Below are 26,673 nucleotides of genomic sequence, written 5' to 3' on the forward strand. Positions count from 1 at the left end.
TGTTTTGAAACAAACTTCAGAGCAGTGTTTCAAAAAAGCTGTTTTGGATGCTTAATGGTTAAAATGGTTAAAATACTTCAAATGTAGTCATGTAGTAAGTATACACACGTTTCATATAAATATAGTCTATAACTTTATTTTCTTTAGCCCACATAATTAAACAAAAATTTCCAGCTTCCAAATCTGTCAAATGCTTTTTCTGCATCTAGAGACAATATTGTTCTTTCAGTGTTTTTACTACATGAGTAGTCTATTAAATTAAGTAATCTAGGTGGTGAGTGCTGACCTTCTATGAAAGCGGTTTGATCAGGTTGTTTTAAGAAGGGGGTTATCTTCTCTATCTCTTTAATATCTTAAATCTCTTCTTTAATTAATATGGGATATTGGGTGATAGTTTGAGGGGAAATATAGGGTCTTTGGCTGGTTTTAGCATGAGACTGATGTTGGCAGAATTCTTATTTGGTTGTAGTCTGCCATTTTTCTTGATTTCCTGCAATGTTCTGTGGAATATTGGTACCAGAATTGTTCAGAATTCTTTGTAGAATTCTGCTGGAAATCCATCTGGACATGGAGCCTTATTATTGAGGTTAGGGTTAGCAATCATGTATTAAATCTCCAGTTTTTACTTGGCAGAATGTTTTTTTTATATGTTGGTATTAAAGATACATGAGCATGATTACTGACAGCTGTAGGGTGTATCTCAGTGTCTTAAATGTCACTCAACAGTGAGCTGCTGACTAGGAAATAATCCAGATGAGAGTAGGAGTGATGGACATGTGAGAGGAAAGTATATTCTTTACGGTTGGGGTGAAGGAAGCGCCATGCATTGCAAGGTCCCAAATCGCTCATGTGAGGTTTAATTATATTTGTGGATTCCCAGTTATCCTCAGTTCCTGCTGTATTGAGCATATACATTTCTTCATTTAGTCCAAAGTTGAGGTTGCCCCCAGGAACAAGTGCGCAATCTAGGTGTTCAGAGAGTGCACTAAAAAAACCATGGAAGGGTTCAACAACATTTGGGCCATGTACACTTACAATACATAGCTTTTTTGTTAAGTATAGATAATTTAATGATTAGGAATCTACCATTTGGATCTATAACTGTGTTGAGTACTGTGAAATATGAATAATGGAGTAATGGATGGAAGACCCTCATTTACATTGAGGGGACAGGGGTGTAATTTTATAACACAAAGCTGAAAATATCTTTATTCCCGAATAAAACAAGCAACATTACACAATTTTAAGCATCTCAGTTGAATTTCACACATTTTCCAAAACATGATCATTTGAATGTTTTTTTTCTGCTCAAGAAAATTGTAGTTGTCAGTTGGAACAGGTTTAATCTGAACACGTTTCAAGTCCTGAAAAAGATTTTGCCTTTAGGTTTATTTTTGGGATCCTGTTTTGATGGTCCTGACAACTAGGTAGAAACATTTTTATTTTGGTCAATTAGTCAAGGAGTGATGTAGTTTAGACACCACAAGCATTTGGACATTTCCGGGCATCATTTTTATTAATAAAATGTAATGAAAGATTTAGAGCATCAAGACTACAAACGTGATCCTTGCTATTCAGCGGATTTTGCAGCTGCATCAGTCCCTGGACCTGGACTGTCTTCTTCATTTTCATTTATCATCCGTTTGTATTTGCTCTTGAAAAATCCCAACTGGGAGTAAAAAAAACATAAAAATGCATCAGTCATTTGTGGCAATAAAAAGGAATGAAAATAACCAAGCTACATGAGTGAATATAATAATTTATTTTTAACTAGATGTTTTCTATACTAACTTTGTGAGGCTGTGACACTGACTGAAAAAAAATCGAACTTACCTTATGCAGGCCAGCAGTGAGTAAAGCAAGAAAAGCCAGCCCTCCCAGGGATCCTCCAATGATCTCTTTGGTGAAATTTGGCTGAGGATACACTTCTACCTCTGCTTCAATCTGACAGACGAGTTAATAGAAAGTGAATAAATTTAAACTATTATATAACTGAAACGAGAAAACAATAGAAAGCAATTTCCAATCACCTTGCGAACAGGAGGATTACTGTTAGACCCTGATGCAAAGTAGATGTACCGGTTTTTGTTGTACTCCAGAGTGGCTGTGCTGGTTAAGAGGAATTTGGCAGATTGAAGTCCAATCTAAGAAAAAAAAAGTGAAATAAATTGGGGATAAATTAGGTGTTGCTTGATTTAACAAGGAATGATTTTATCAAAAGATTTAACAAGTTACTGCTACATAATCATCTGTAAAAATAAAAAATATTAATGAATAATTGAACATAAAATTCCTGTCAGTTACCTGCTCTATCCATCCTGAGCTGAGGTTGGCAGAGATTCCGTATGTCCTACTCTCCCGTATCCCCATGGATGTGCTGCACTTGAACAGTCTGCACTTGGCTACAGAGCAGTCCTGTGGGTCATTTGAAGAAGACTAAATGCAACACAAGTTTTGATCCAGTGTAATGTTAATTTTAACAATACACTTTGGTTAAATTTCAACAGGTAAAGTGCAGTAGTATACGTACCACAACTTTATTTTTTTGTATCTCAGTTACAAAAACTTTCACAGGTGGTTCTTCATCAGTTCCTCTCTGACATTCTGCAATCTGAGATATATGTTTTATTTATATACGTTTGGTTTTATTTTAATTTCTCTAAACCCAATCATCCATACACAAGCATAGGTCAATTTTGAGTCTGTAACTATCAATTCTCAAACACATATTACCCTTAGACTGCTCAAATCCACCCAAATGTCTTTTTCACCAAGCTTCACTGGAACCCTGATCACCACAGTGAAATTCAGCGCTCTGATATCGTTTGTAACCTAAAATTGAAAAACAAAAGTATAACCCAGCAGTATAGTTAGGTCTACATCATACAATGAACTTTTGAACTACAGACATATGCAGAAGTTGTATTTCACCTTGACTGATTGATGGACTGGTTTCTGCAAATCGTTCATCCCAAATGTAAAATTGTTGTAGCTGAGGGAGCTAAACAGGTATATTTGAAATATTAAATGCCATGTAAAAAAAAATACACTTTCCCCCATTACAGTTAGAAAAACACATACTTTTCAAATGTCATAAAAATGCTGTATTTCACATAAACCCATTTCTTTTTGTAGAGTTCACTTGTTGTGGCATGCTCCTGATTTCCACTGAAAGAGAGAAAATAAATTATTTGTACTGTATCTATTGGACTATTGTTTTAATGAGGAGTACCTGTAGCAAAATGAAAAGTACCTGCTGGCATTCACAGTGACAAAGATCTTCCTCTCAAGTTGACTGTTGGTGTCAATCCCATAGGAGACAATGAAGCAAGCCTTAATTGAATGAGAGAGATAAGAATGACTCCTATTTGTCTGTAAACTGTGTAAAAGTGAAAATAAAGGAGTGAGAAAAGATATTCTATACAGAGAAAAAGTATAAAGCTCACCTTAGTTTTGCTCTTGAAAATTGGCTTGTCAATAGTGCAGTCTGTCCTTCCTCGAGATAAACCATCTTCACTGTCCAAAGAGTTGCACTCAATTCTTCCCTTTATTAGAAACAAAATTACTGCCGGATGCATTGGAAGAGCAGCAGATCAGTGATGAACTGATACAGACTTGATCCTGGTGTCTTACCTGCTGAATGGTGAACTTCCTGTAGGAGAGTCCAGCTGGATACGTGAGAATAACACGACTGTTGTAGGAGTTTTCTCCTCTATTCTCCACTGTGACCGTGACATCCAAAAGCTCATCAATGCCCACTTTAACCACTGAGGATCTGTCAGAGTATGAGGAAGCACAAGGAAAATGGAAGGAAAAAATAAAGTTACAGCTATACTATTTTTACTCTAATTTATTCAAAAGTAACAGCAGAAATTAAAACCACAAATTGGTGCCAAAAGGGACATTAAGAAGAAACTTTCTTGACCTGTTTATATGTGAAGATTCTCACCAGATGAGTTAAATAATTAGTGGCGCTGTCAACTTCTGTTAAATGTTTGATTTTATGTTCCTTATTTCTAATGAGCTTTTATTATTGTGTCCTGTTGGTTCCTTGCTTAGTTTTTATTCTTGATAGTTGATTCCTTTTTTGATCCCTTTGTGTTCCTCCAGGCTTGTCTCAGTGGGGTTTTTTTTTTGTCTTTGTGTGTCAAGTTTGGACAAACAAGCTTGTTTCTTGAGTTCTACTTCCTTGTTTTGTTCTCTGTGATCATTACTGGAGGACAAATCTGTTCTGTATTTTATCTTAGTTCCCCCTTGTCCTTTGGTCCTTCCAGCCTAACATATTCTACATTTAACAACACAGTTTTGGCACCCAGAATAAATCTTATATTTGTTGATTTGGGAAGTGAGACGTAAATACAACTCGGATCTAAAAAAGCATTTTGTTTTTGTTTGTTTTTATAATTTATTTATTTCTGTTCACTTCCAAGTTTGTCATTTTATTCCTTTAAATTAATTAATAATTTTAGTGTTCATACTCTTAAACTTGACATGCTACCAGACACCAAAGCTTGAGTTTTGCACCTGACCCTCACCTGGTGAAGTTGAAATCCACTTTTAAGTTATCAACACATTTGTTGTCAGTGCCGCAGTTGATCTCAAACCCTAACTGTGGAAGAAAACATAATATAAAACATATTTTTATTACATTATTTACAGACTAAATTTAACATTGAACATTTGAAATCACCACTTTTTGTATTCCACCATCTAGCTGTACTTTTCTGCAGAACATTTCTGTTCTCAATCCACTTCTGGAAAATCCTCTGCACACACAGGAACCTATGTATCAGGTGTGATCCCACATAGAGATACCCTTCATAAGGCTTGTGTATTTTTAATTCAGTTATTTTCAAAGTTGAAGTTTGTCACTAGGTTTGAAGCAGTTGAGAAGTGTACAGTCTCTCCTTGGCCCCGAAGCTAGAGTTACATAGAAAGTAAAGTCATAGTAGAATTTGTAATGCGTTTACTATATAGAGAGCTACAACTACAGTGATGGTAACTCATTTACTTCCAGTCTTTTCAATAGATACTGCTCAAACAGATGCCAATAATAACATTATTTCAGACAATTTAAGGGCAAAACACTAAAATTTCATAACTTCATAAACTTCATAAAGACTAGACTCAGATGCCAGGTTAATAAGGTGTCGTTAAAGGTTCCTCACAGGATGAATAGTTGTTGTTTGAGCCTGTGGGGCGAGACTTGGTCTAAGTTTTTTTGAAGGAAAACCATCAAATGTGAATTTGAGCTCATTGGAAAGTTCATTGACAGCATCTTCTGGACAAGCCTGCAAGAAGAGAGCAGTGTTAGGTTCACATTCAGTGTTTGAGGACACTAAAAAAATACAATTAATTAAATAACATCTTTTGTTTCATGAAATGGTCATAATATTTTTTTTCTGATGTTGTTATTCGGTTTTACCTCAATAAAGAATTTTATAGTTGAACACAGTTTGCTAGTTAAGTTCACAGCAACTGATCCAGATTTCGCTTGTTGTTTCCCACTGATGTACGCTCGGTTGTTCAGAGGTTTGCGAGTGGCATCCAGCGTTAAAGTATAATTAATCCTTGCTTCAGCTGGAATATATCAGAGTTTGATTTCAATGCTACAAATTTACATACAGAGAAACCATCAAACTGCTGGATAATGGCTTTGTAGTTAGAAAAAAGTGAGGAGAATGATGAACCTGTGTTGACTGTAGACACTCTGCTCATGGTAAAGCAGACTGTAGCTGTGTTCTCCAGTGGTTTTGAGCAGGTTGTATTCTGAATACGGATTTCGTTTGGGCTGAAAGACACCTCAGCTTTAACCATTACTACAGGTCTTGATCTGTAAATGGACATCGAAGGAAAATATATGTGAGCTACGTTAATCTTCAATAGCAAACTAAAAATTATTGGTGTTCTGACTTGGATTAGTAACAAGACTACCCAGTTGTCTAGTGTTTTGAGTAACACATGATTTGCATTTCTGCATCAAAGTCATTTGTTAGAACAAAGCTGTTGCTATTGTAACAGAACTGATGTTCAACAGATGTAAAATAAAATATAATTTCACATTTTTTTGAGACTCAAATCCACACAAGCTGTTTTTCCAGGACCTTAACTGACAGATTTATTGCTTCTTTAATCACGAGAGAAACCATGATTATAATGATGTAACAAGATGATTAGAAAAAATATTTTTTCTAGTGATTCGACCATTTTAGCATGATAAAATTCATTAATATAATGTAACCTCAAAAAAGTCAATTTATTTATTTTTTTTACCCTGCATCGGTATTGGATTAAAAAGTCATAAATCAATCATGTGCAATTTTCATAAAATTGACCTTGTAAAGTGAACAATATCAATTGCTATAAATAACAATAACACATGACTGGAGTATCTTGGACTTACCTCAGTAAGACAACTGTGCCCTTTGAACCCACCGCTAAATCAGGAAGTTTATCACCGCTCTGGTCAAAAGACGACTGACTGATTGATAGACCAAAAAACATCAGTCCTGACTGGACCTCAGAGCCAGTAATTCTCTGTGTACATGAAAACATTTTAAGTAATCAAGCTGCAGATTGTTTAGACATATTGCAGGATAAATGCAATTAAAACTCTTTGTGAATTTTTTGACGTTATGTACCTGTGAGTAAGTAGGACTGATTCTTCCTCCTCCTTCACCTTGGAATATGTAGATGCTGCCTTCACCATTATTCTCCAAAGGTGCTCCAACTGCCAAATCCCTGAATCCATCTGAGTTTAGATCAGGCAGCACAGCAAGAGAAGAGCCGAACCTTCCTTTGACAGCTGCATGTCCTCTTAGTACTAATGGATCATCAAAATTACACTCCACAAACTGAAAGGAGAAGAGTGAATATTTTAAGATCATTAAAAGTTGGTAAATAAACTGATAAATTTAATTACAGTAGGTGATATTGTGATTTACCAAACCAGTTAATCTGCAAACATAAACTCTTCCCTCTCTATCAGGCTCCATGTACATTGGGGCTGATATGAAGATTAGATCAGTGATGTCATCATTACTTATGTCCATGGTACACACCTCTGCCCCAAAATATTCACCAGTCTGATACTGTGTAAGGAACAAATTATTATTGAAAGGATTCAGGTTTAGGAAAAAAAACATCAGCTTTTATTTGAGAAAATAATTTATATATAGTTTACAGTGTTACATTCACATCTGTCTTGTAAATACATACCTGTGATGCCAATGGCTCAATTTTTTGGTTTTCAAAGTTTTCTCTATTAACAGCGACCACAACTCCTCTGTGTTTGTATCTTGGAGCACCAACAATTGTCAGTGAGCCGCTTTGAGTTTTAGCAATTGCCATGGAGTAACCTAGAATTTAGGTAGGCCAAAAAGGAAAGACAGATATAAAATCTGATGTTTGTGTGAAAGAATTACAGCAGAGCTGTGAATATACATGATCACATGTGTATGAGTTAGATTGTTAAAGCTGTAATAATCTTACCAAGATAACTGTCAGGCTCCAAAGACACATCCTCATATGTTTTCACCTTCTGGCCTCCAGTTGTGTATTGCACATAGCCTCCCTTCCACTGGTTTGCACCAACAATAGACGTCTGAATTCCCTACAGTGTAGAAAGAAAATACAATTTATATACAATTTAGAGAGAAAGTCATAAAAACTACCAGACAGGCACATGTGAATCTTTCTTTCTATGACTAGACTGTCTGGTGATTTTTTCTCAGTCGCTTTGGTGCTTTTCTCACATCACTATTAACATTTGCACAGTAGTTAGTGTATTTCTCAAAACAATTAGTGCAAACTGCAAAACCTAGTTGATAACCTGCAAAAGCAGGTCACTTGCTCAAAATCGATAATCCATTCCTCAAAAGCAAGTATTCGTGTCAATGAAACTGTCAGTGTCACCAAAATGAGAAGTCTTGACACCATCTTGATGAACAAGTTAAAAAATGGCTTTGTCATGTTTTCACAGTGTACAGTATTCTCTCAGTATCTTTTAGTGCAAAAAAGGGTCAGGTCGGTGACACTACCTGAAAATGCTCAAGACAGCACTATACACTTTTTGCACAGCCATGTACAGTAAAATCTGCAGTAAAGTTAGACATTCCAGTAGTTATGGAAGTAAGAGAGTACAAGACACTGAATACATATGTTTCACATTTTTACTGTGTAGGATGTTTGTAATTCTACAACATTGTGCAAAAGAAAAATACTCTACAGTCACGTATTTAGAATAAACATGAGAAATAACCTTTTGGTAGAGCTGTGCACAAATGTGAACAATATAACAGTACATATTGTAACGTAAATCATTCTGGCACATTCAGACATTCCTTTCTGTCTCATCTACATCACAACGGATATCATCCCTTGCAATGCAGCAAGGAAAGTCTTCTGGAGTGGCGAATCCACCCTCTGCATGACTCTGCTGTGATGTTATCACATGCTGCATCCATGGCTGCTAGCAGGGCCATTTGTGCATGTGAATGCCAGTCATAAACCTTCAACCTCCAGGCAGCCAAAAACTCCTCTATCGGAATAAGGAATGGGGAGTAGGGAGGGAGATATTCAACAGACATTCTGTCATGTGCTGCAAACCACTGTCTGACCAGATGTGTGTAGTGAAAAGGGACATTATCCCACACAACAACATACTTGTTGAGTTGACCTCCACCCCTCTCATTCTCAGGGACTATGGCATGAGAGAAATTGTTCAATTTCAGGGACAGGAAAAAATTAATGAAAAAAAGGTATAACATTTGCTTGACAGCATTTGAAAACTAATTCACCAATTTTGTATTTAATGACTCAATGAAATAAAGACTATTAGTTTGATTGGGAACCACTATTTAGCTTCCAAAAGTATAGTTCATTTTGACTGACATGACATAAGCAAATGATAATGTTGTCGATGGCAGAGAATTGAATGAAAGCAACTGATACATGTCCAAGAGCATTTGCAATTTGTTCAGAGGAAGGAGAAATTGCTACTATGATGTGCACAAATGACTAAATGTTGTGGAGGTTGCACTAATGGTTTTGAGAATTTTCATTTTGATCTGAGAAAAGCACCAAAGCGACTGAGAAAAACTGTAATTACCTCAGGCACATAAACTGCACTGAATCCCTCTTGAGACATTTCCATTTTTAGTGTCTCTCCACTGGTTTGAGATCCTGTGACAGAAAAATAAGCGAAGATAAAAGACAATACAATTTCACGTTACAAAGACAAATTCTCATTATTATTCAAGTTTTTTGCTGTTCATCATAAATGTGTCACAGCACTTTTATAATAAACAGCATGTAGATCAACAGGAATTTTACCTTGAAATGAGACATTAAGTTTGTTTTTTCCTTATTATTAAGTATAATCATTTTAAATTTGTATGTTTACAGAAATTTGTAACAAAGTTAACACAATACATTTATGTTTGTACCTTCAATGGAGAAAATTTTTTCTTGCAAATTTTGTCTTATTATTTCAAGTGCATCGAAGTTCTCCACTTGAAACACGTATTTGTCTGAGGGAGATGATGCAATGGTGCGCAGTTCTTGTTTTGCTTCAGTTTTATTAAATGCATTTCCCACCTAGGGTTGTTGAAAAAAATACATTTAAGTTCTCATACTATGCAAGATGGCTTGCTTTATTAAAACACAGTTTTTAATAAACTTAAGGTTTTATCTCCATTTATAATACATTTTACAGACATGTTTTATGTAGCGTTAAACTCATTACACCCAAATCCAGAATACACATTATTCGTGTTCCAATCAGTAATTTTGCATTGCCATTTATTTGAAAAACTTCATTTCAGCTTTGTGTATTTATTGGGATGTGCTTTGATTTAAAGGACACATACACACATATATATGTGTGTGTGTATATAGATAGATAGATAGATAGATAGAGAGAGAGAGAGAGAGAGAGAGAGAGAGAGATGTGTGTATATATGTGTGTGTCCTTTAAATCATGTGTATATGTGTCCTTACATATATATACACATTATGGAATGCCGTTTAGGAAAATATTATATATATAGAATGATCTTCTGAATATACAGTCACTAGTGTTTTCCTTGTTTGTAGCTGCGAAGAAAGGCACTATGAGCCAGTCCGCACAGAATCGTGTGGCTCAGATTTTAAGTAATGAGGAGCTAATTAACACCCAGGCAAATGCATGTTTTGGCCAACCTAATATTAGTACCAGTGTACTGCATCGTGCTACTGATGAAGAAATTTGAATAAATTCACTGTGGAAGACCAAATGCAGTGAACCTCTCCGGTCAGATAGCCCCTGGTTATCCAGCTAATGTTATGGAGAACGTGCCTTCCACATCACAAGAGTCCCCCACAGCGTGTCCCATCTACATTCTTAGACCTTGCACTCGAAAGGGCCCAAGGCAGAAGAGGTAAGAACGGAACTAAATACATTGAAATTACTAGTGGAAGGTTAGTAATTGCCCGTAAGTTTCAATTGCTAGACTAAGCTAAGTAAACAAAAATATCACAGTAAAAAACAGTGTGCGATAGACTCACCGCGTGTGATTGTGGAGACTAAACTGTGAAAACATGTGATTTCTATAATATTTCAAGCTGCAAACATTGTGTGAAAGCAAAGCACATCATTCAGTTGTTACAATACATAGTTTTTGGCAGTATATAATTTAATGAAACATTTTTCTAAAGCAACGAAAAGTACTCTGTGAATTTAGGAAATTTTTTATGTGATTGTTAAGTTTCTCCACCCACCCATCCCACTATCTTCCATCATCTATCTATCCATTCATCCATCCATTCTCTTCCACTTATCCAATTCAGAATTCCAAGAGCCTATCCTAGCTACCATGGGGCTAGAGGGTGTTTATTAATGCAAATTGGACATGTGTACAGCATGGTGTATTTTGTTAAATAAAATGTGCTTCATTGATCAGAGTAGTGGGAGTATATTACATGCAGAAATGTTTACTTTGCCTTTATTCTCTAATAGGTTTCCAGCACAGCTAAGCAGATCACAATCTCTGGCTCAGTCTTTCACCAAAAAAGTGATTCTCTTGCAGGACCATCTAACTGCACATGTGCCAAGGTGTAACAAAAAAGCTTGGCTTTTTGAAAATGGACATATACAATCTGCACTGGAGTTTAGCTGTGACTGGGACTCAGACAAACTAATGCAGTCAATAAGGACTGCCTTCCAGCCAGTTGTTGAAGGATGCAGGTAAGCTTTAGATCCTTTTTCATAAAAAGATTGTTTTTGTTACTTAGATTATTATACTATTAAAGGTCAACTTGGGTATTTCCAAAAAGGATCTGTGGGCACTGATCAGATGACTGGATTGATATCTTTTAGAGTTAACAAAAATTAAACCTTTTAACGTACTGTATTGTAGTCTGTTAGCATTAACAAAACTTTCATATACACTATGTTTTCTTCCTCCCCTAGGCTACAGATTTTGCTGACATGCCACACCAAACTAGTTGAGCCATCACTCACTTCCAAACAGACTTTGAATGGAGACCTTGTGAAAAAACTGTTTCATCAGAAGTCAATTTATGTCAGACCTCACAAGGTGATTTCACAGAAATGTTGAATTCTGACAAATGCAGTAAATATTCCTATCTAAAAGTAGCTCCAAATAAACTGGAAACCATGTTGCATTTATACGTATATAAAATATATATCTCCAAGAGATGTAATACTAGAAATTACAAATAAATAACATGCTAAATTTGGGTAAAATTAAGGGATAAAAAGATACTAATTGCTAACTATACAATACTATAATCATAGCTGTACAATACTAACTGTACAATAAACAAAGACAGGACAGAGACAATACAAAGTGGATTGTGCAGTAGGTATAGAATACCAAGTACCGATGCAAGTGCTGAATTTACAAGAAAGATTATACCCAAATGTGATTTCAGTTTCACTTCAGTGTATTAAAAGCGTAGATAAATCCATTATTACCAATCCTGTTTACTGAGTACAAATAATAGACTATTTCTGCATCCACCTAAGCCTAAATTGTTGTGGTCTTCACTAACTTCTTTTTTCGACACTATGGTTTCACTAAATGCTAATTAGCTTCATGTGTGACTTTCAAAGTACAGCTTAATTTTCAAAATATGCATCAGTTTTTCTTTTGCATTAATCTTTTGGTATTTTAATGTATCAGTATAACAATAGTCTTAGTTAGAATCTCATTTTGATTTTGTATTTTTCTATCTTATAGTTGAAAGTGAAGTCTCTTTGGAAGATATTCTTGTTTTCTGCACCGGATGTGACAGCATTTCAGCCCTGGGTTTTTCCCCAAAGCCAAGCCTTGAGTTCATCACTAACTGCAGATTTCCAGTGACCAATATTTGTGAAAATATCCTTCGTATACCAGTTCATGTAGTGTACTACTTTCAAATCAGACATGGATTTTGCAATACGGAATTCACCAGGATTTGGAAGAGCATGATGATGTCAAGGATTGTAGAAATGATGAGGATTTTGTTTTTGTTTTTCTATTTTGCATATGCATGTTTTATTTTCTTGTTTCTTGTTAATGTTGTTAACCCAGCGTCAGATTGTCAACCTGTCCAGGGTGTACTCTGCCTCTCATCCTGTGGTAGTTGGAATAGGCTAGCAACGCAGATAAAAAATAAGCAGAAGAGAATGGATGGATGCAATTGGTTTCAGTTTATACATATGAGGCATATTTTGTTTTTGGATTGTAGTTCATCTGTTTTCCTGCCTATATTGCATGTTTTGTCTCTGTTCTCTGATATGACCCATAGTAACATTCGATTATTTAGTACCCCTGCAGGCAGCAAAAGAATATGCCACAACCTCACTGTTAAATAGAATTCAATTTTGTCAAATGCTTCCTGTGTCTAGCTATTCCACACAATGTATGGTAATGTCATAATATACGAGGTTTATCAGCCATGTTTTGTATTTCAGATACCTTTGTTTATTTTTGAAATACTATAGCTAGATGTAGTCATTGAACGATCTGCCACCTAGAGCAACTTTTCTTTACATTCTCAAATGAGATAAGTCTGTCAAGATTCCTGCGTCATTGACCCAGCGTTTTCAGTTCATGTTTACTGTTTCTTTCACATGTTCCATTTCCTGTTTCATTACATTCAGCCGTACTCACCTGTGTCCAATTATCGTCATCATTCAGTCTTTGTATTCAAGTTCCTCAGTTTTACCAGTTCACTGTCCTGTCATTGATGTTGTGATTGTTGTCATTCCCGTCTGTATTCCGTTGTTCAGCCAGCCATTCAGTCTTTCAGTTAGTTAGTGAGTCCTGCCGTTCCTGTTCTGTTCACTCACTCGCTCTAATAAATCATCATCATTCTGCACCGTGAGTCCTGCGTTTGGGTCCCTTCCTCTCGTCCTCTCACCCACACACCACGACTCCTGACAGAATGACACAAACCGTGCCACGACGACACGCTGTGGACTCAGTGGACACTGTCCTGTTCGAGCAGCAGGAGGCAGCGCTCTCCCGCTAGGGGGGAGGAGCTCAGGGGGAAACAGCGGCTCTTTGCGGAAGAAGAGCACATCTTCGAGGGGAGTCGTTTGGCTCTGGGTGGACCTCGGAGAAGCCGTGTTCTCCCACCTGCTGCCTCACCTGCACCGGAGTATTTGCCTCCGAGAGTGGGCGTCTCTCGCCGCGCTTCAGCCTCTCCCTCTCTTGCCGCTCCGCTCCTCGCTCACCCACCGCCTCATTCATCCGCCTGCTGCCACAACTAAGTGGAGGCAAGGCTCACGCCGCCATCCTGTTTCCTGTTTGGAGCAGCAGCATCCGGTGGTGAGCGAAACAGACTTTTTTCTTTCACCTCGCCATAATCCAGAGACTGTTCACCGCCCACCTAAACCAAAGACTGTTTACTGCAGGGGTAGGCAACTCCAGGCCTCGAGTGCCGGTGTCCTGCAGGTTGATTCACACCTGAATCAAATGATTAGTTCATTACCAGGCCTCTGGAGAACTTCAAGAAATGCTGAGGAGTCATTTAGCCCTTTAAATCAGCTGTGATGGATCATGGACACATCTAAAACCTCCAGGACACCGGCACTCGAGGCCTGGAGTTGCCTACCCCTGGTTTAATGTGACTACATTCTGGATTATCCAATTAATTCTAACCATCCTGCCTCCGAACAGACTGCTCCACCATCTCAGGCTACTGCTAAAGACATTATCACTGTTAAACCTGATAATTTCTCCCACTCAATCACCATTTCCTCACCCATTACTCAACCTTTTTCTGCTAGCAGGGCAGCTCAGAGCCTGCTTTCCCCTCCACCTGTTTCACCTTCTCGGGGGGGGGCAGCTAATGCTCAGCCTGCCCCTGCAGCACCTCAGATGGCTAGGGCCCAGCTAGCACCCACTCGTGTGCCAGCTCCCAGGACGAGGGCAGCTGTGACCTAGTCTACCTCCACACCCATTCATGTTTCTCGGGTGGGGGTGACTGGTGTCCAGCCACCCCCCGTGCCTGTCCCAGCGCTCAGGCTGAGGGCAGCCAGAACCCAGCCTGACCTCCCTAGAGGCTTGAAAGAGCTAGCCTGTCCACCTGCTAGTCCACCTCTTCATCCACCTCCTGATCCAGCTTTCCATGCTCTAGCACTGTCTCTGATCAGGCTAGCTGAGCTCCTCCCAGCTCAAGCACCTGATGCGCTAGCCCAGGCTGCAGCTTTGTCCCCTTCACTAACTCAGTCTTTAGCTCAGCCATTAGCCTCGCCAGTCCAGTCAGTTCAGTTGCCTGCTGTTCAGCTGCCAGCTCAGTCAGTCCAGTTACCTGCAGCTCAGTCTCCTGTCCCCCAGTCACCTGCAGCTCAGTCCAGTCTCCACCTCTCCAGCCCAGTCAGTTCAGTCACCTCCTGTCCCCCAGTCGCCTGTCCTCCAGCCAGTCCAGTCTGTAGTCCAGTCTCCTGTAGTCCAGCCAGTCCAGTCTGTCGTCCAGTCTCCTGTAGTCCAGCCAGTCCTGTCTGTCATCCAGTCTCCTGTAGTCCAGTCAATGGATCTTCTGTCACCGCCGGTATGGTGCGACAAGTATGGTTTGTCATAAAAGAAAAGTGTACTTTAAAAACTTTATTTGACTACTTTTATGATTTAAATGCCACAAGTGAATAAGAAGATAAAACCAGTCTTATCAACCTTTACCTAAATAATACCCTTGGAACTTTTTCAGTATTGTGATATTTCACAATTTTTAGTGTCTGGCAAAAAAAAAAAAAAAATTCTATTGAACACAACTTAATTTACTAATAACTGAAGCATGTGGCATGCATATTCAAAAGTTCATTCTACATATATATTTAAGTTTCATTCTATATATATTCAAGTTCCGTTCTATATATTAAGACTTTGATTGATATATATGTATAATATTTTTCTAAACGGCATTCCATAATATATATATATATATGTAAAGAGAGAGAGAGAGAGCTATCTTCTGGAGGTGTAATAAGTGGGTGGCTCAGTGCTTTTTTCCATATAGTGCCACATCAGTCTTAGCCTGACAGCTGACCAAAGCATATTTTCAGTATGGCACATTCTGTAAGTTTAAATAATTGAAGTACTTACCCCAATTGCAAATCGAACAATGTTTTTACTCTCTGCTAGCTGTACTGCACCATCCAGATAAGTCCGGTCATTAGATTGTCCATCAGTAATTACTATCAAGACCTTCTTTGCATTAGGTCTCATACCTTCTTGTGGTATGAAAACAGTGTTTCTGTGAAATTAAAAAAATAAAATAAAAATTATATATATATATATATATATATATATATATATAACAGTAGCGGTTTTTGATACGGGCGACACGGGCGGTTGCCCGGGGCGGCATCGTGGTGGGGGGCGACATCATGGTCATCGGCAAAAAAAAAAAAAAATTGCTCATACGTCATGCCAGCGCATATCGGGAATGGCATAGGCACCGATCGGTTTTCTATCGCCCATTTGCTGGGAGTAAGGGCGCCCTCCGTTTGCGAGGTGCGACTTCTGCTTGCGGCACAGGGAGGAGAGGGCGGGGCGGCGTGGGATTCTCTGACCGAGACGACGAGGCTCCAGTTACAGCAGTGCAAGTAAACAAACAATAAGAAGAGTAAGAAAATAAATATACGCTTTAGGACTCGGGGTAAAGGGATCAATAACAATTTAAAATGTGTAATTTACAGTTCGATGATTTAAAGTCTCACACACAACTCGTCGAAAGGGGAGGGTCCGGCTGCTTCCAAATACAGCACATTTCATTCATAATGATGTAAATCCAAGCCCATTATGTATTAATGATTTGAATCCTGGGTTGTGCGAAATCCCAGAAATAAACCCTAGACAAAGTGAATCTGTGAACTAAGGTGTAGGTTGTAGGGGATGGGTGTTCATACTGGAGTGCAAAATTAAAACCAATGGAAGATGGACAAGAAAAGTTCAAAGCAATCAGGTCCTCACTTTAGAAAAAAGAGAAAAGAGGAGGAGGAGAAACGAGCAAAAGATACAGATAAGCAGATGTGTCATTGGATAATACCAGGTCATCCTGAAACAATCAGAATCAGAATACTTTATTAATCCCTAAGGAAATTATGTGAGTTAAAGTTGCTCCAAGAAGAAATGGTAAAAATACCAACAGTAACAGACTAAACTCCAAACAATACATTATGTTACAGATTTGAATACTAATTCGTCCTAATTAGTTGTTGATTTGTCCTGTTCTCATTGTATGACGAATTATGATGGCTGTGGTATTGGTATTGAACCATTCGATACAGTGCTTTCGGTTCGGTACGCATATGTATTGAACAATACAAAATTTGTAATTTATTTATCAACTTTTCTTCTGACAACACTGTCTATGTTGAGTGCTCAGTGGATCTGCGTTCGACTACTCCGCCTAGGCTGCACTGTCGAACGCAGATCCACTGAGCGCAGCGCAAGCTAGCAGCAAGACAGAAGCTAAGCTCGTTGCAACATGGCAACTGCCTCAATGCTACCCGAAATTGAACCTCCCCCACCCTCATTCAGATCTGGCTTTTGGAACTATCTTGGTTTTCATGTGAAGCATGACCCTGATGGTAAGCGCGTCATGGACAAAAGTAAAACAGTATGTCGGATGTGCCACGCAATGCTCAATTACATTGGTGGGAACTAGTGCGTTAGTGCAGTTAGCTTGTTAACCAGTGTTGGTCAAGTTACTTGAAAAAAGTAATCAGTAACTAATTACTGATTACTTCCACAATAAAGTAATCCCATTACTTTACTGATTACTTATTTTCAAAAGTAATTAATTACTTAGTTACTTAGTTACTTTTTAAAAACACGATTTACAACCTGAAGAGGTGATAAAGCGATAGATCTTTCAGCCCAATTCTACTTTTTCTACATAATCCATCATACAAAATGTAATCAAATGGAAAAGTCTCCTTTTTTAACTTGTTTTATCAGTTTTAATCTTTTAACTTTATGCATCAAGCAAAAATTTAATTATATGCAACATTCTCTGACTTGAATAAATTCGTTTAACATTTAAACCTATTTTCTACACATTCCAGCACATAAAATAAAATATTTTTTGTGTTTACACTCACTCTTTCAAATAGATGCAAGTAAAACACAGCAGGAAATAAATAAAGTCAAAGACTCAGCAGTCCTGTTGCTCTATTTTCACCTGTAAAGCAGGACTACGGTAGGCGGAGGTTTACCCTGGTGCAGGTGTGCTGCGGTCAGTTGAAGAATCCGCGAGTTTCTCTGTGAATTTCCCATTACGTCGTTGCGCACTCGGTGCTTGCTTGGAAGTTTAGGGGTTTTTTTCGCTGTAAAAAGAAGTTTTCTTCCCACGCACGATGGACGCTAATGTTTTTGTCACTTTTTATGGAATCAAACTCAAAGTAAGGTCAGTACTTCCATGCTTTAAACGCTGCACGCTCATACTCTCTCCCACAACATATGTGATCCATTGTTGATCTGCACACAGCTGTTGTCACTAACGGCGCACTCGCTTACGTCACTGTCGTGAGACATTCTCGCAAAAAATCACGGTTTTAGTAACGCAGTAACGCAGCGTTCCTACGGGAAAGTAACTGTAATCTAATTACCGTTTTTGCAATAGTAATCCCTTACTTTACTCGTTACTTGAAAAAAGTAATCAGATCTCTGTTGTTAATGTGTTGACGCCGTCCAGCCCCACGCACCGGGTGATCTGCAGTAACTCGTTAACGGAGATTTGCCGCGTTATGGTGTTAATGTCATTTTAACGAGATTATGCTGACAGCACTAGTGGGAACACAATGAATATGACTGCACATTTACGCAGACATCATCCTAGTGCAAAGACAAGTGGAAGCAGACAAAAACAACAAGCACGCATGCTACAAACTGTATCCGAGTCATTTAGACCAGCGGTCCCCAACCTTTTTTGCGCCACGGACCGGTTTATGCCCAACATTATTTTCACGGACCGGCCTTTAAGGTGTCGCGGATAAATACAACAAAATAAAACTAGTACCGGTGCTAAAAAAAAAGATCTATTCATAACACACGTGAAAAGACCAAGGAAAACCGAGTTAATGATAAAAACGATAACAAAACAACGCTGAAAACCGATAAAAACCCTGAAAACCATATATTTCACAACTGAGCCTCAACTCTCGCGGCCCGGTACCGAACGACTCACAGACCGGTACCGGTCCGAGGCTCGGGGGTTGGGGACCGCTGATTTAGACAGCCGTTAGCACATGATTCTCCTTTTGGGGACCTGATATGTTTAATATGCTGCTGAGTATATAGCCCAGAAGAAGCGTATAGTATAGCTTTTATTTTGGAAAGAGACATTTCTCTGTATTAAACTCTCTTTTCCAAAGATGAGTGATTTCTCGATCAGATAGATTTATTTTTTTTGTTAATTATTTTATTGTTTCAGCAACATTAAATTCAAACTGTACTTTTGAGTTAAAATATATATTTATAATTTTAATAAATGACAAGTTAAAAAGGCATGAACATTTTTTTGTATTGAAAAAATATCGAACTGTGACACCAAAGTATCGAACCGAACCGTGAATTTTGTGTATCGTTGCACCCCTAATATATATATATATACACATAATTTTATTTATAATGTCAATAAATCTTTTTTACAGTGGACGTATGGTCATGGGGTAGACTGCATGTGTGGGTGCAAGAAAACAATTATTAGAATATAATGTGTTAAACTTGCTTAGATGAGAGGGTCCAGCAGTACATCAGAGGAATAGGGAAGGATTTGTCTGTGTGTTTTAGTTTGGTTTAGCCATAGGCCTGAGAGTGTGTAACTGTGTAGAGGGAGAGGAATTTATGGACACTGGGGGTCAGCCTGTCATAAAAGGAGACAGGAAGCTACAGTTGGGGGATGCTGATGCTTGTCCCTGAATGTAATAAAAGCTCATAATTGTCATAACTTAGAAGTAGGTTTCCAGGAGACTCTCCACATGCTTAGCTGTAAGAGTAAGACAACAAGAGGCCAATGGCCCAGTGGATGCAGAGTGGGGGTCTCAGTGCTTGTAATATGTTTTGTATGTCTGGTAGTGGAATTTGGTGTACCTTGGGTGAGGGGAGATGACTTTATGACCGGCAGGAAGTCACATATACAGAGACACACGCTCACTCACGTGCACATACATACACACACTGGTACGTGCACACACAGGCCCTCACGTGCTCGCGCATACATACACAAACACAGAGTTTACAACACACCATGTGGGTTTTACAATGGGGTCGGTTCTATAAAACTGGTGGAAACAAACAAAGAAGTGGAGATTTGCAGAGGGACACCGGCCCTGTACGTCTCCCCTTCTAGAAGGTGCACGCGTAACTGAAGATGAATAAAGGTTTTGTGAAATGACTACTGAGTCCGGTGTCGTCTCTGGAGGCCCGAGGAATAAAAAAGGAACCGGGGTGAAACTGCTTTACGTAACACATGTTTGATTGTTATTTTTGGATCCATCCTTCTTCTTTTATATTTTCATTTAGCATTACACAGATTTTTCTATTCTGCCAATCCAGATAATCCAAATATTAGATTTTAAAATTGAAATTCAATTTAGCCTTTGTTACGAACATCTCTATGGAAGTCCAGAAAAGTCACGGATAATGGACATATTTTTTTGTACAATTCATTATTCAGTTAGGAAATACTTATCTGCTCTGTTGATAATATTTGAAAACAAAAGTCTGTGTACATTATCTCTTTTGAAAGACTGGCATCAGAGTCCACACTTTATTTAATTTGGTAAGAGTCCCAGAAAATAAGAGTCACCTGGACAGGAACTCTGGACAGTAAATTTAGCATAGTGCTTCAGTGATGTGATTTCTTTCCTTACACAACATGTCCGATGGCCTTAGCTGTGAAGGTAGCTCCCCTGTATTGCTGGATTTCATTGATGTCAGTCTCCACTGATCCAGACGAAGAAAATGTTTTAAAGTAAAAGTGAACCCATGGTGAAGTAGAGAACTGGGAAACAGAAAACTAAAAAAAAGGGGAAAACAATAAATATATCAATCTGTCATGCTTCATGGATCTAAATAGAAATAATAATGCAACTGTTTTATGTCTGTGCTACTATTAACTGAAGAGGGACTACAGCATCTTACCTGTGCATCATTTAAGACAAATGATTGGATTAGATCTTTCACAAACTTCTTCATTGTTTGAAAATCAGGAGATGATACGCTGCCTGAACCATCCAACAGAAAGGCAATGTCTACTTGTGGTGGGCACTCTATCAAAGACATGGAGTCAAAATCGAATCAATTTTTATGGGCTAATTTTAACATTTTTCCTCACATCATGCAAGCAAAAGGATTCTGAGGCTTTCAGTAAGACAGTATTCAGTAATGAATGCCACACACATAAGGAAGCTCCTTACCATTCATGGAGGGTTTTCACTCCCAGTCCAGCACCCTGAGCCTGAACGCTAAGTGGAAGGAATGAGGCCGAGGACTAATGCATGTCTGAACTATTTTCCAGGATGAGACAATGAATATCCATGAGTACATCAGGAAGATGATCATAACTGACTGCATGCTTAGTAAATGCCTCAGGCAGCAGAAAACCAAGAAAGAAGACCAAGGGGAGGAGGCATCATGGAAGGACAGGCCCCTGCATGGTATGTACCATTGGCAGATAGAGGAAGTGGCTGGAATGTTTAAGATCCATAGAGGCTGAGTTCTACCACACCAGGCAAGACACCATGTGCAGGCTGTGTAATGATGTTGCTGAGACAGCAGGGTGCAAGATGCTAGCAGGCAGGGCATACATGGAATGCCAAGTGGCTGGCATAGTATATAGTAATATATCTGTGCTGAGTATGGCCTGGAAGTCCCGAAGTCAAAATGGGACACGCCCCCAAGGGTTGTCGCGAATTACCGTGCTAAGATCCTGTGCGACTTCCAGATAAATACAGATGAACTGGTGATAACCAACCTGCTAATCAACCGGACATAGTAGTGCTGGACAAGGAGAGGAAATGTATAGACAGTTATCCTTAATCCTTAAGTTATCCTTAACACTTTTGCATTTATATTACTATACTTTGATTTTCAGTGTTGTGTACTGTAATTAAATCATATTTTTCTGTAATGTCTTGATGCATTCTCAATCATCCAGGTAAGTAAATCTCCAAAAGTTGGTTCTGTTCATCTGGACGTAGTGTTTTCAGTGGGAGAAACGTTCTGTCACTCATCCAAGTGACTTCTTCAGTCTCAGCTGACTGCAGGTTTCCCCAATCTTATAAACAGTAAATGGTAAATAAATGGCCTGCATTTGTATAGCGCTTTTCTAGTCCCTAAGGACCCCAAAGCGCTTCACACTACATTCAGTCATTCACCCATTCACACACAGGCGATGGCAAGCTACATTGTAGCCACAGCTGCCCTGGGGCGCACTGACAGAGGCGAGGCTGCCGGACACTGGCGCCACCAGGCCCTCTGACCACCACCAGTAGGCAAACACGGGGTTAGTATCTTGCCCAAGGATATTTGGCATGCAGCCAGGAGGCAGCCTGGGATCGAACCACCGACCTTCTGATTAGTAGCTGACCTGCTCTGCCACCTGAGCTACAGCCACCCATAAGTACCCAGTACATTTGCATAATGAGTGAAACCAGCCCACTGAAGACAAATGATTGGATTAGGTCTTTCAGCCCATTGTTCCTTCAGTGGGCTGGTTTCCAGTAGCTCACTTATTAAACAGACTATCTGAAATAAAGCAAAGGCGGAGAGGGGGCAACTAATTATTTATAACAACCTTATTTTGATGTGAAAATTATTTCTAAGAAATGTGTAGACTTAATGTACGAGATTTTTTTCTGGTGGCAATTTGGGATGCACATGCACCCAAACCTGTGGCTACAGGTTTAGCCTCATGTGCCATTTTTAGTCCACCAAATCATGAAAGTCATTCATACAGAATGGCATCAATCTCATCCACCACTGGTGCGATCTCATCTTCCACAAAAATCATTTTCCATTTACTCCATTGCCTTTTTTGATTAATTCTTAAATGGTTGAATATATAAGGGGAAGTCTTAATAGAGTTTCAATTTATCTGAGATTTAGAGAATATGCAAGCACAAAGGTAAATATTATAACACTACATTAGGTGTAAAATGGAAAAGCTTTGTTATTAATGGCAAACCAGGACTCTGATAATTATGGATACATTTTTACAAGTTCCATTTACTGTTACCTCGAAGAGAGGAAGGTATGGGAGATCCAAATGTAGTAACACCGTCTATCTGAAAGCACACACCATTGTACATTGTGATACTTCTGCAGTCCTTTTGAATGGTTGGACCACACACCTGAGGAGACAAAGTTAAGTTGTGATTAATATGGTAGGCCGATTATTTCCAAGTCCTTTAAACATTGGTTCATTCCATGTAAGATCAACCAAATCTGAAAAGAACAAAACAAATTTAAAAAACAAAACAAAATAACAGTAGCATATTTAAAGAAAGTAATGTTATTGGTGACAGGTGGGAGCAACACTGTTTTTCATGGAATGACCTGCATGCATTTATAAATTATAACAAACTATTATAACATCTAAGACACAGAAAACAGAGGCTTTTGATTATCACCAATTTTAACAAAGCACTGGTAATGTTTGCCGTTCAGTAACTCACCACAGTGTTTGCAGTTGTAGCATCACTTTTCATAGTCAAACCAAGGGACATGTTGACTGCAAATCTTGGTGCTGTATTCAAACCAAAATACAAAAACACAGAACAACTGTGAAATTGATAACTAAAATTAAAACACTTAAGCATGGGCAAAATCTCCTCTAGGCTGGAAACTAGCATAAATCAGACATTTTGACATCTATTATTATGGTGCATATGATACAACAGGAAGGAATTCTAAATAGAATTAAGTTTCATTATTACTTTATTTTAGTGTGGAGTGTTTTGCTGACTCGAGAGCATAATTCAGGAGACTAAAGTCAAAAAAGAGAAGGTTAGCATTTAATGCTGAAAAGTATGGAAATTAATAAAAATCTAATAAAAAAGAGAGAACCTATGTATTGCCAATACCCAAAGAACATTAGGAATACATATCCGTGAAGAAACGGAAAAGTAGAGCTAAGGGATACACAGCTATGTGTCCAACACAACAAAGGACAAAGAATGACTTAACATTATATACACAAGAGGTAATGAGGGAAACTGAAACAGGTGGGGAACTACACACATATGAATACAATCAACATAACAAGCAGGGGGAAGACCTAGACATGACACAGTGAGCATAGAGAACATCAGGGGATCACTGAAAGGCAAAGGACAACATGGAGGAAAAATCTCAAGGAAACTCAAGGGAAAAAACAAACATAAACAATACCGATATTGTAATTTTTAGTCCCAAATACTGTGCATGCCAAAAAGCAAAATGAACCAAGAGCTCTCGAAAAGCTCAAAACACTTCCTCCCAGACCTAGTGATCATGACACTGTGGTTTATTTCTTTGAAGGCAAAATACTTACTGTCAGAGTTTCAGGAAATCCTGTAAAGAAATGTATAGATGAATGGTTACCTACCTTCAAATTTTATATTTTGGCAGCTTGGGTGAGAAGTGGTGCAAATATATATTTTTCCTCTTCCATTTTGTGAATACTGTTCAAATGGGGCACTGACGAGCAAACTAAGGAAATAAATGATGCCATGATGAGAATGATATGTCCAAAGAGCAAACTGTAGTTACAGTAAATAAACTACATATGTTCTCTGTTAATAAGTATTTTATCCCTGTTTTATTATTGCTGTCAGGAATAAGTGGTGATAATTTTGTTAAACAAATAATAAATAAATAAATGAATGAATAAATAAATAAATAAATAATTATCAGTAATCTTAAACAGGCAATTATAAACCCATATTCAACATAACTATGCATGTCCTGACTTACTCTGATTGTCTTTGAACCACCTGGTAGCCAAAACCAGCAGCTGAGCTCCTCAAGGTCTTCCAAGCCACGGGATCAATATTGAAACCAAGAGCAATATTTAACCCTGACGATTAATGAAGAAAAAGCATCATCATTATTCTTACTTAGAGCCACTTTATAGAACAATGTGTTTGCAGCACCTCTAAGTATAACCACATGCATGAAACTGCATACGCCCTGTGTTACTTTCATTCTATTTTTTAAACCACATTGTTTTTTTCATTACCACTTGAAAGTACCAACGTCTGACATTTGAAAGTTCTCAACACTGTGGTGCTGAACAACTATTCACATGAAAAAATAACCTGTACAGATTTGCTTGTCCATGGCACTTTAAAAAATGCAAGTGGAAGGCCAATCCAGGACAATGTGTCTTGCATGCAAAAAAATAGATGCCTGTTGCAAAAGTAGGTACAGTGTCAGTAAAACAAAAACAAGCAGGTGTATATGATGACTGCATGAACTCATAGGACAGTCAAGACCTGACTGAGCTAATCACACATTTCAGCAACTAGTGTGATTCACAGGAGGTAAAATGTATATGAGGAAATGACAATCACAAAAGCGTTTCTAGAAGATATTATTTAACTTATCAATTTAACATCCCCGCTGGTTTTTAAAACTAAAAGATGTTTTTTATTGAAAAATGTTGCTGTGCTGTGGCTAGCAGAAAAGCAATTTTCACTGAAATGCTACTAATATGTCCATTATTTGCATAAATTCAGACAACAGACAGAATAGAAGGCCATAAATTTCTCTTACCTAACAAGGATATTGTAGCACTAATTATCCAGTTCATTGTGTTACTTCCATGAAAAATAAATGACAGATGAATGAATTACTTCTGCTGAAAGGGTCAGGAAAGGAGTTGAAACCGAAGATGCAGAAATCAAGTGTGTGACTGCTCAAAGCTAAGAGGGTCATTTGAAATAAGTGTTATGTAGGAGGAGTTACAAGACAGAGAGCACTGTTTTATATGATACACTAAACTGTGGTGAGACTGTTTAATTTTGATCCAGTACTTCAGTAATGTAATTTTTTCAGTAAATACTACTAACATATAAACTAAACAGATTGGAAAGTTTATTCGTGTCTGCAAATTTCAGTCATAAGTAAGGTTGGTTTTATTCAGTTAAAAATATATTTATTTTCCCTTTAAATTCTGCATAAGAAATACATTCAGGGTTATTAAGAATATAGTTTCAGTTTAAAGTACATACAAAATTGCTCCATTTCCTCTGATAGTTACAATAATGAAAATGTTAGGTCTGCGCTTGCAGGCCTCTTGACTCAAAGACTCACTCCCGTGAACAAAGCAAGACAATTCCTCTCAGTCGGTTTTTACTTGCTGCTCAAGGGAAGCCTGGTTGGCTCTTGGAGCTGAAAGCTCCTCACCTGATCCCATTCAACTTCAAAAAACCAGCGTCCCCTTGCAGCCTTTTATTCAGTGAAAAACAGTTACACAACCCCCCATTGTAACACCCCTGTGGTGTGTAAGCTAAGGCACTGTATGTGTGTGTATATGCATGTGCGAGCACGTGTGTCAACTCCCCTCACCCCTGTATATGGCTCAACTCCTTTAACGGTCCACCATATACAAGCACAGGTGAGCCTATAAAGGCAGGAAGTAAACATTCCTTTGTTTATCAGTGTGTCTCTGTTAGGTCTGCACTCGCAGGCCTCACTGGTTCAGAGACTTATCACCGTGAACGAAGCAAGACAATCAGAGATCAATCCATTTTAACTTGCAAGGGGAGCCCGGTCGGAATCACAGAGCAGCAAGCTCTGCACCTGCACTCAAACAACACCAAAAAACCAGTGTCCCCTCGCAGCCTTTAGTCAGTGAACACACAAGCACCCCCATTGTAAAACCCCATATGGTGTCATAAAAGTTAAAGCACTGTGTGTGTGTGCATACATGTGCGAGCATGTATGTGTGTGTGTGTGTGTGTGTGTGTGTGTGTGTGTGTCTGTATACGTGACTTCCTGCTGGTCTTAAAAGGGTCATCTCCCCTCACTCCTGTATATGGCCCAACTCTTTTAATAGACCACCATATACAAACACAGGTGAGACCATAAGTGGCAGGAAGTAAACATTCCTTACCAAAGAAGGAAACCAGAATCTTAAATGGAATGTGTCTGCAGTTAAACACTATAGCTTCCCCCGCCATTCTACATGTAGGGG

At 38.4% G+C, this 26,673-nt stretch overlaps 1 protein-coding gene across 1 annotated transcript; it reads right to left on the reverse strand.

Moving 5' to 3' along the window:
* Positions 1 to 625: 625 nt before the first annotated feature.
* LOC120723207 (integrin alpha-X-like) lies at positions 626 to 25,590 on the reverse strand. Its single transcript, XM_040014553.1, has 30 exons — positions 25,251 to 25,590; positions 24,450 to 24,552; positions 24,082 to 24,185; positions 23,171 to 23,241; positions 22,732 to 22,846; positions 20,637 to 20,764; positions 20,366 to 20,511; positions 15,591 to 15,741; positions 9,447 to 9,597; positions 9,110 to 9,183; positions 7,492 to 7,612; positions 7,219 to 7,358; positions 6,945 to 7,091; positions 6,642 to 6,854; positions 6,404 to 6,537; positions 5,691 to 5,833; positions 5,426 to 5,580; positions 5,169 to 5,291; positions 4,536 to 4,609; positions 3,634 to 3,775; positions 3,447 to 3,545; positions 3,254 to 3,333; positions 3,082 to 3,168; positions 2,932 to 3,001; positions 2,734 to 2,832; positions 2,531 to 2,611; positions 2,305 to 2,415; positions 2,031 to 2,144; positions 1,834 to 1,944; positions 626 to 1,669 (listed from the first exon to the last, which is right to left on the reverse strand). The coding sequence occupies exons 1-30, from the start codon at positions 25,285 to 25,287 to the stop codon at positions 1,571 to 1,573; spliced, it is 3,423 nt and encodes a 1,140-aa protein (XP_039870487.1). The 5' UTR covers positions 25,288 to 25,590; the 3' UTR covers positions 626 to 1,570.
* Between the last annotated feature and the right edge of the window lie 1,083 nt (positions 25,591 to 26,673).

This window comes from Simochromis diagramma, unplaced genomic scaffold, assembly GCF_900408965.1.
Source record: "Simochromis diagramma unplaced genomic scaffold, fSimDia1.1 OVJJ01000186.1, whole genome shotgun sequence".
Taxonomy (NCBI): Eukaryota; Metazoa; Chordata; class Actinopteri; order Cichliformes; family Cichlidae; genus Simochromis; species Simochromis diagramma.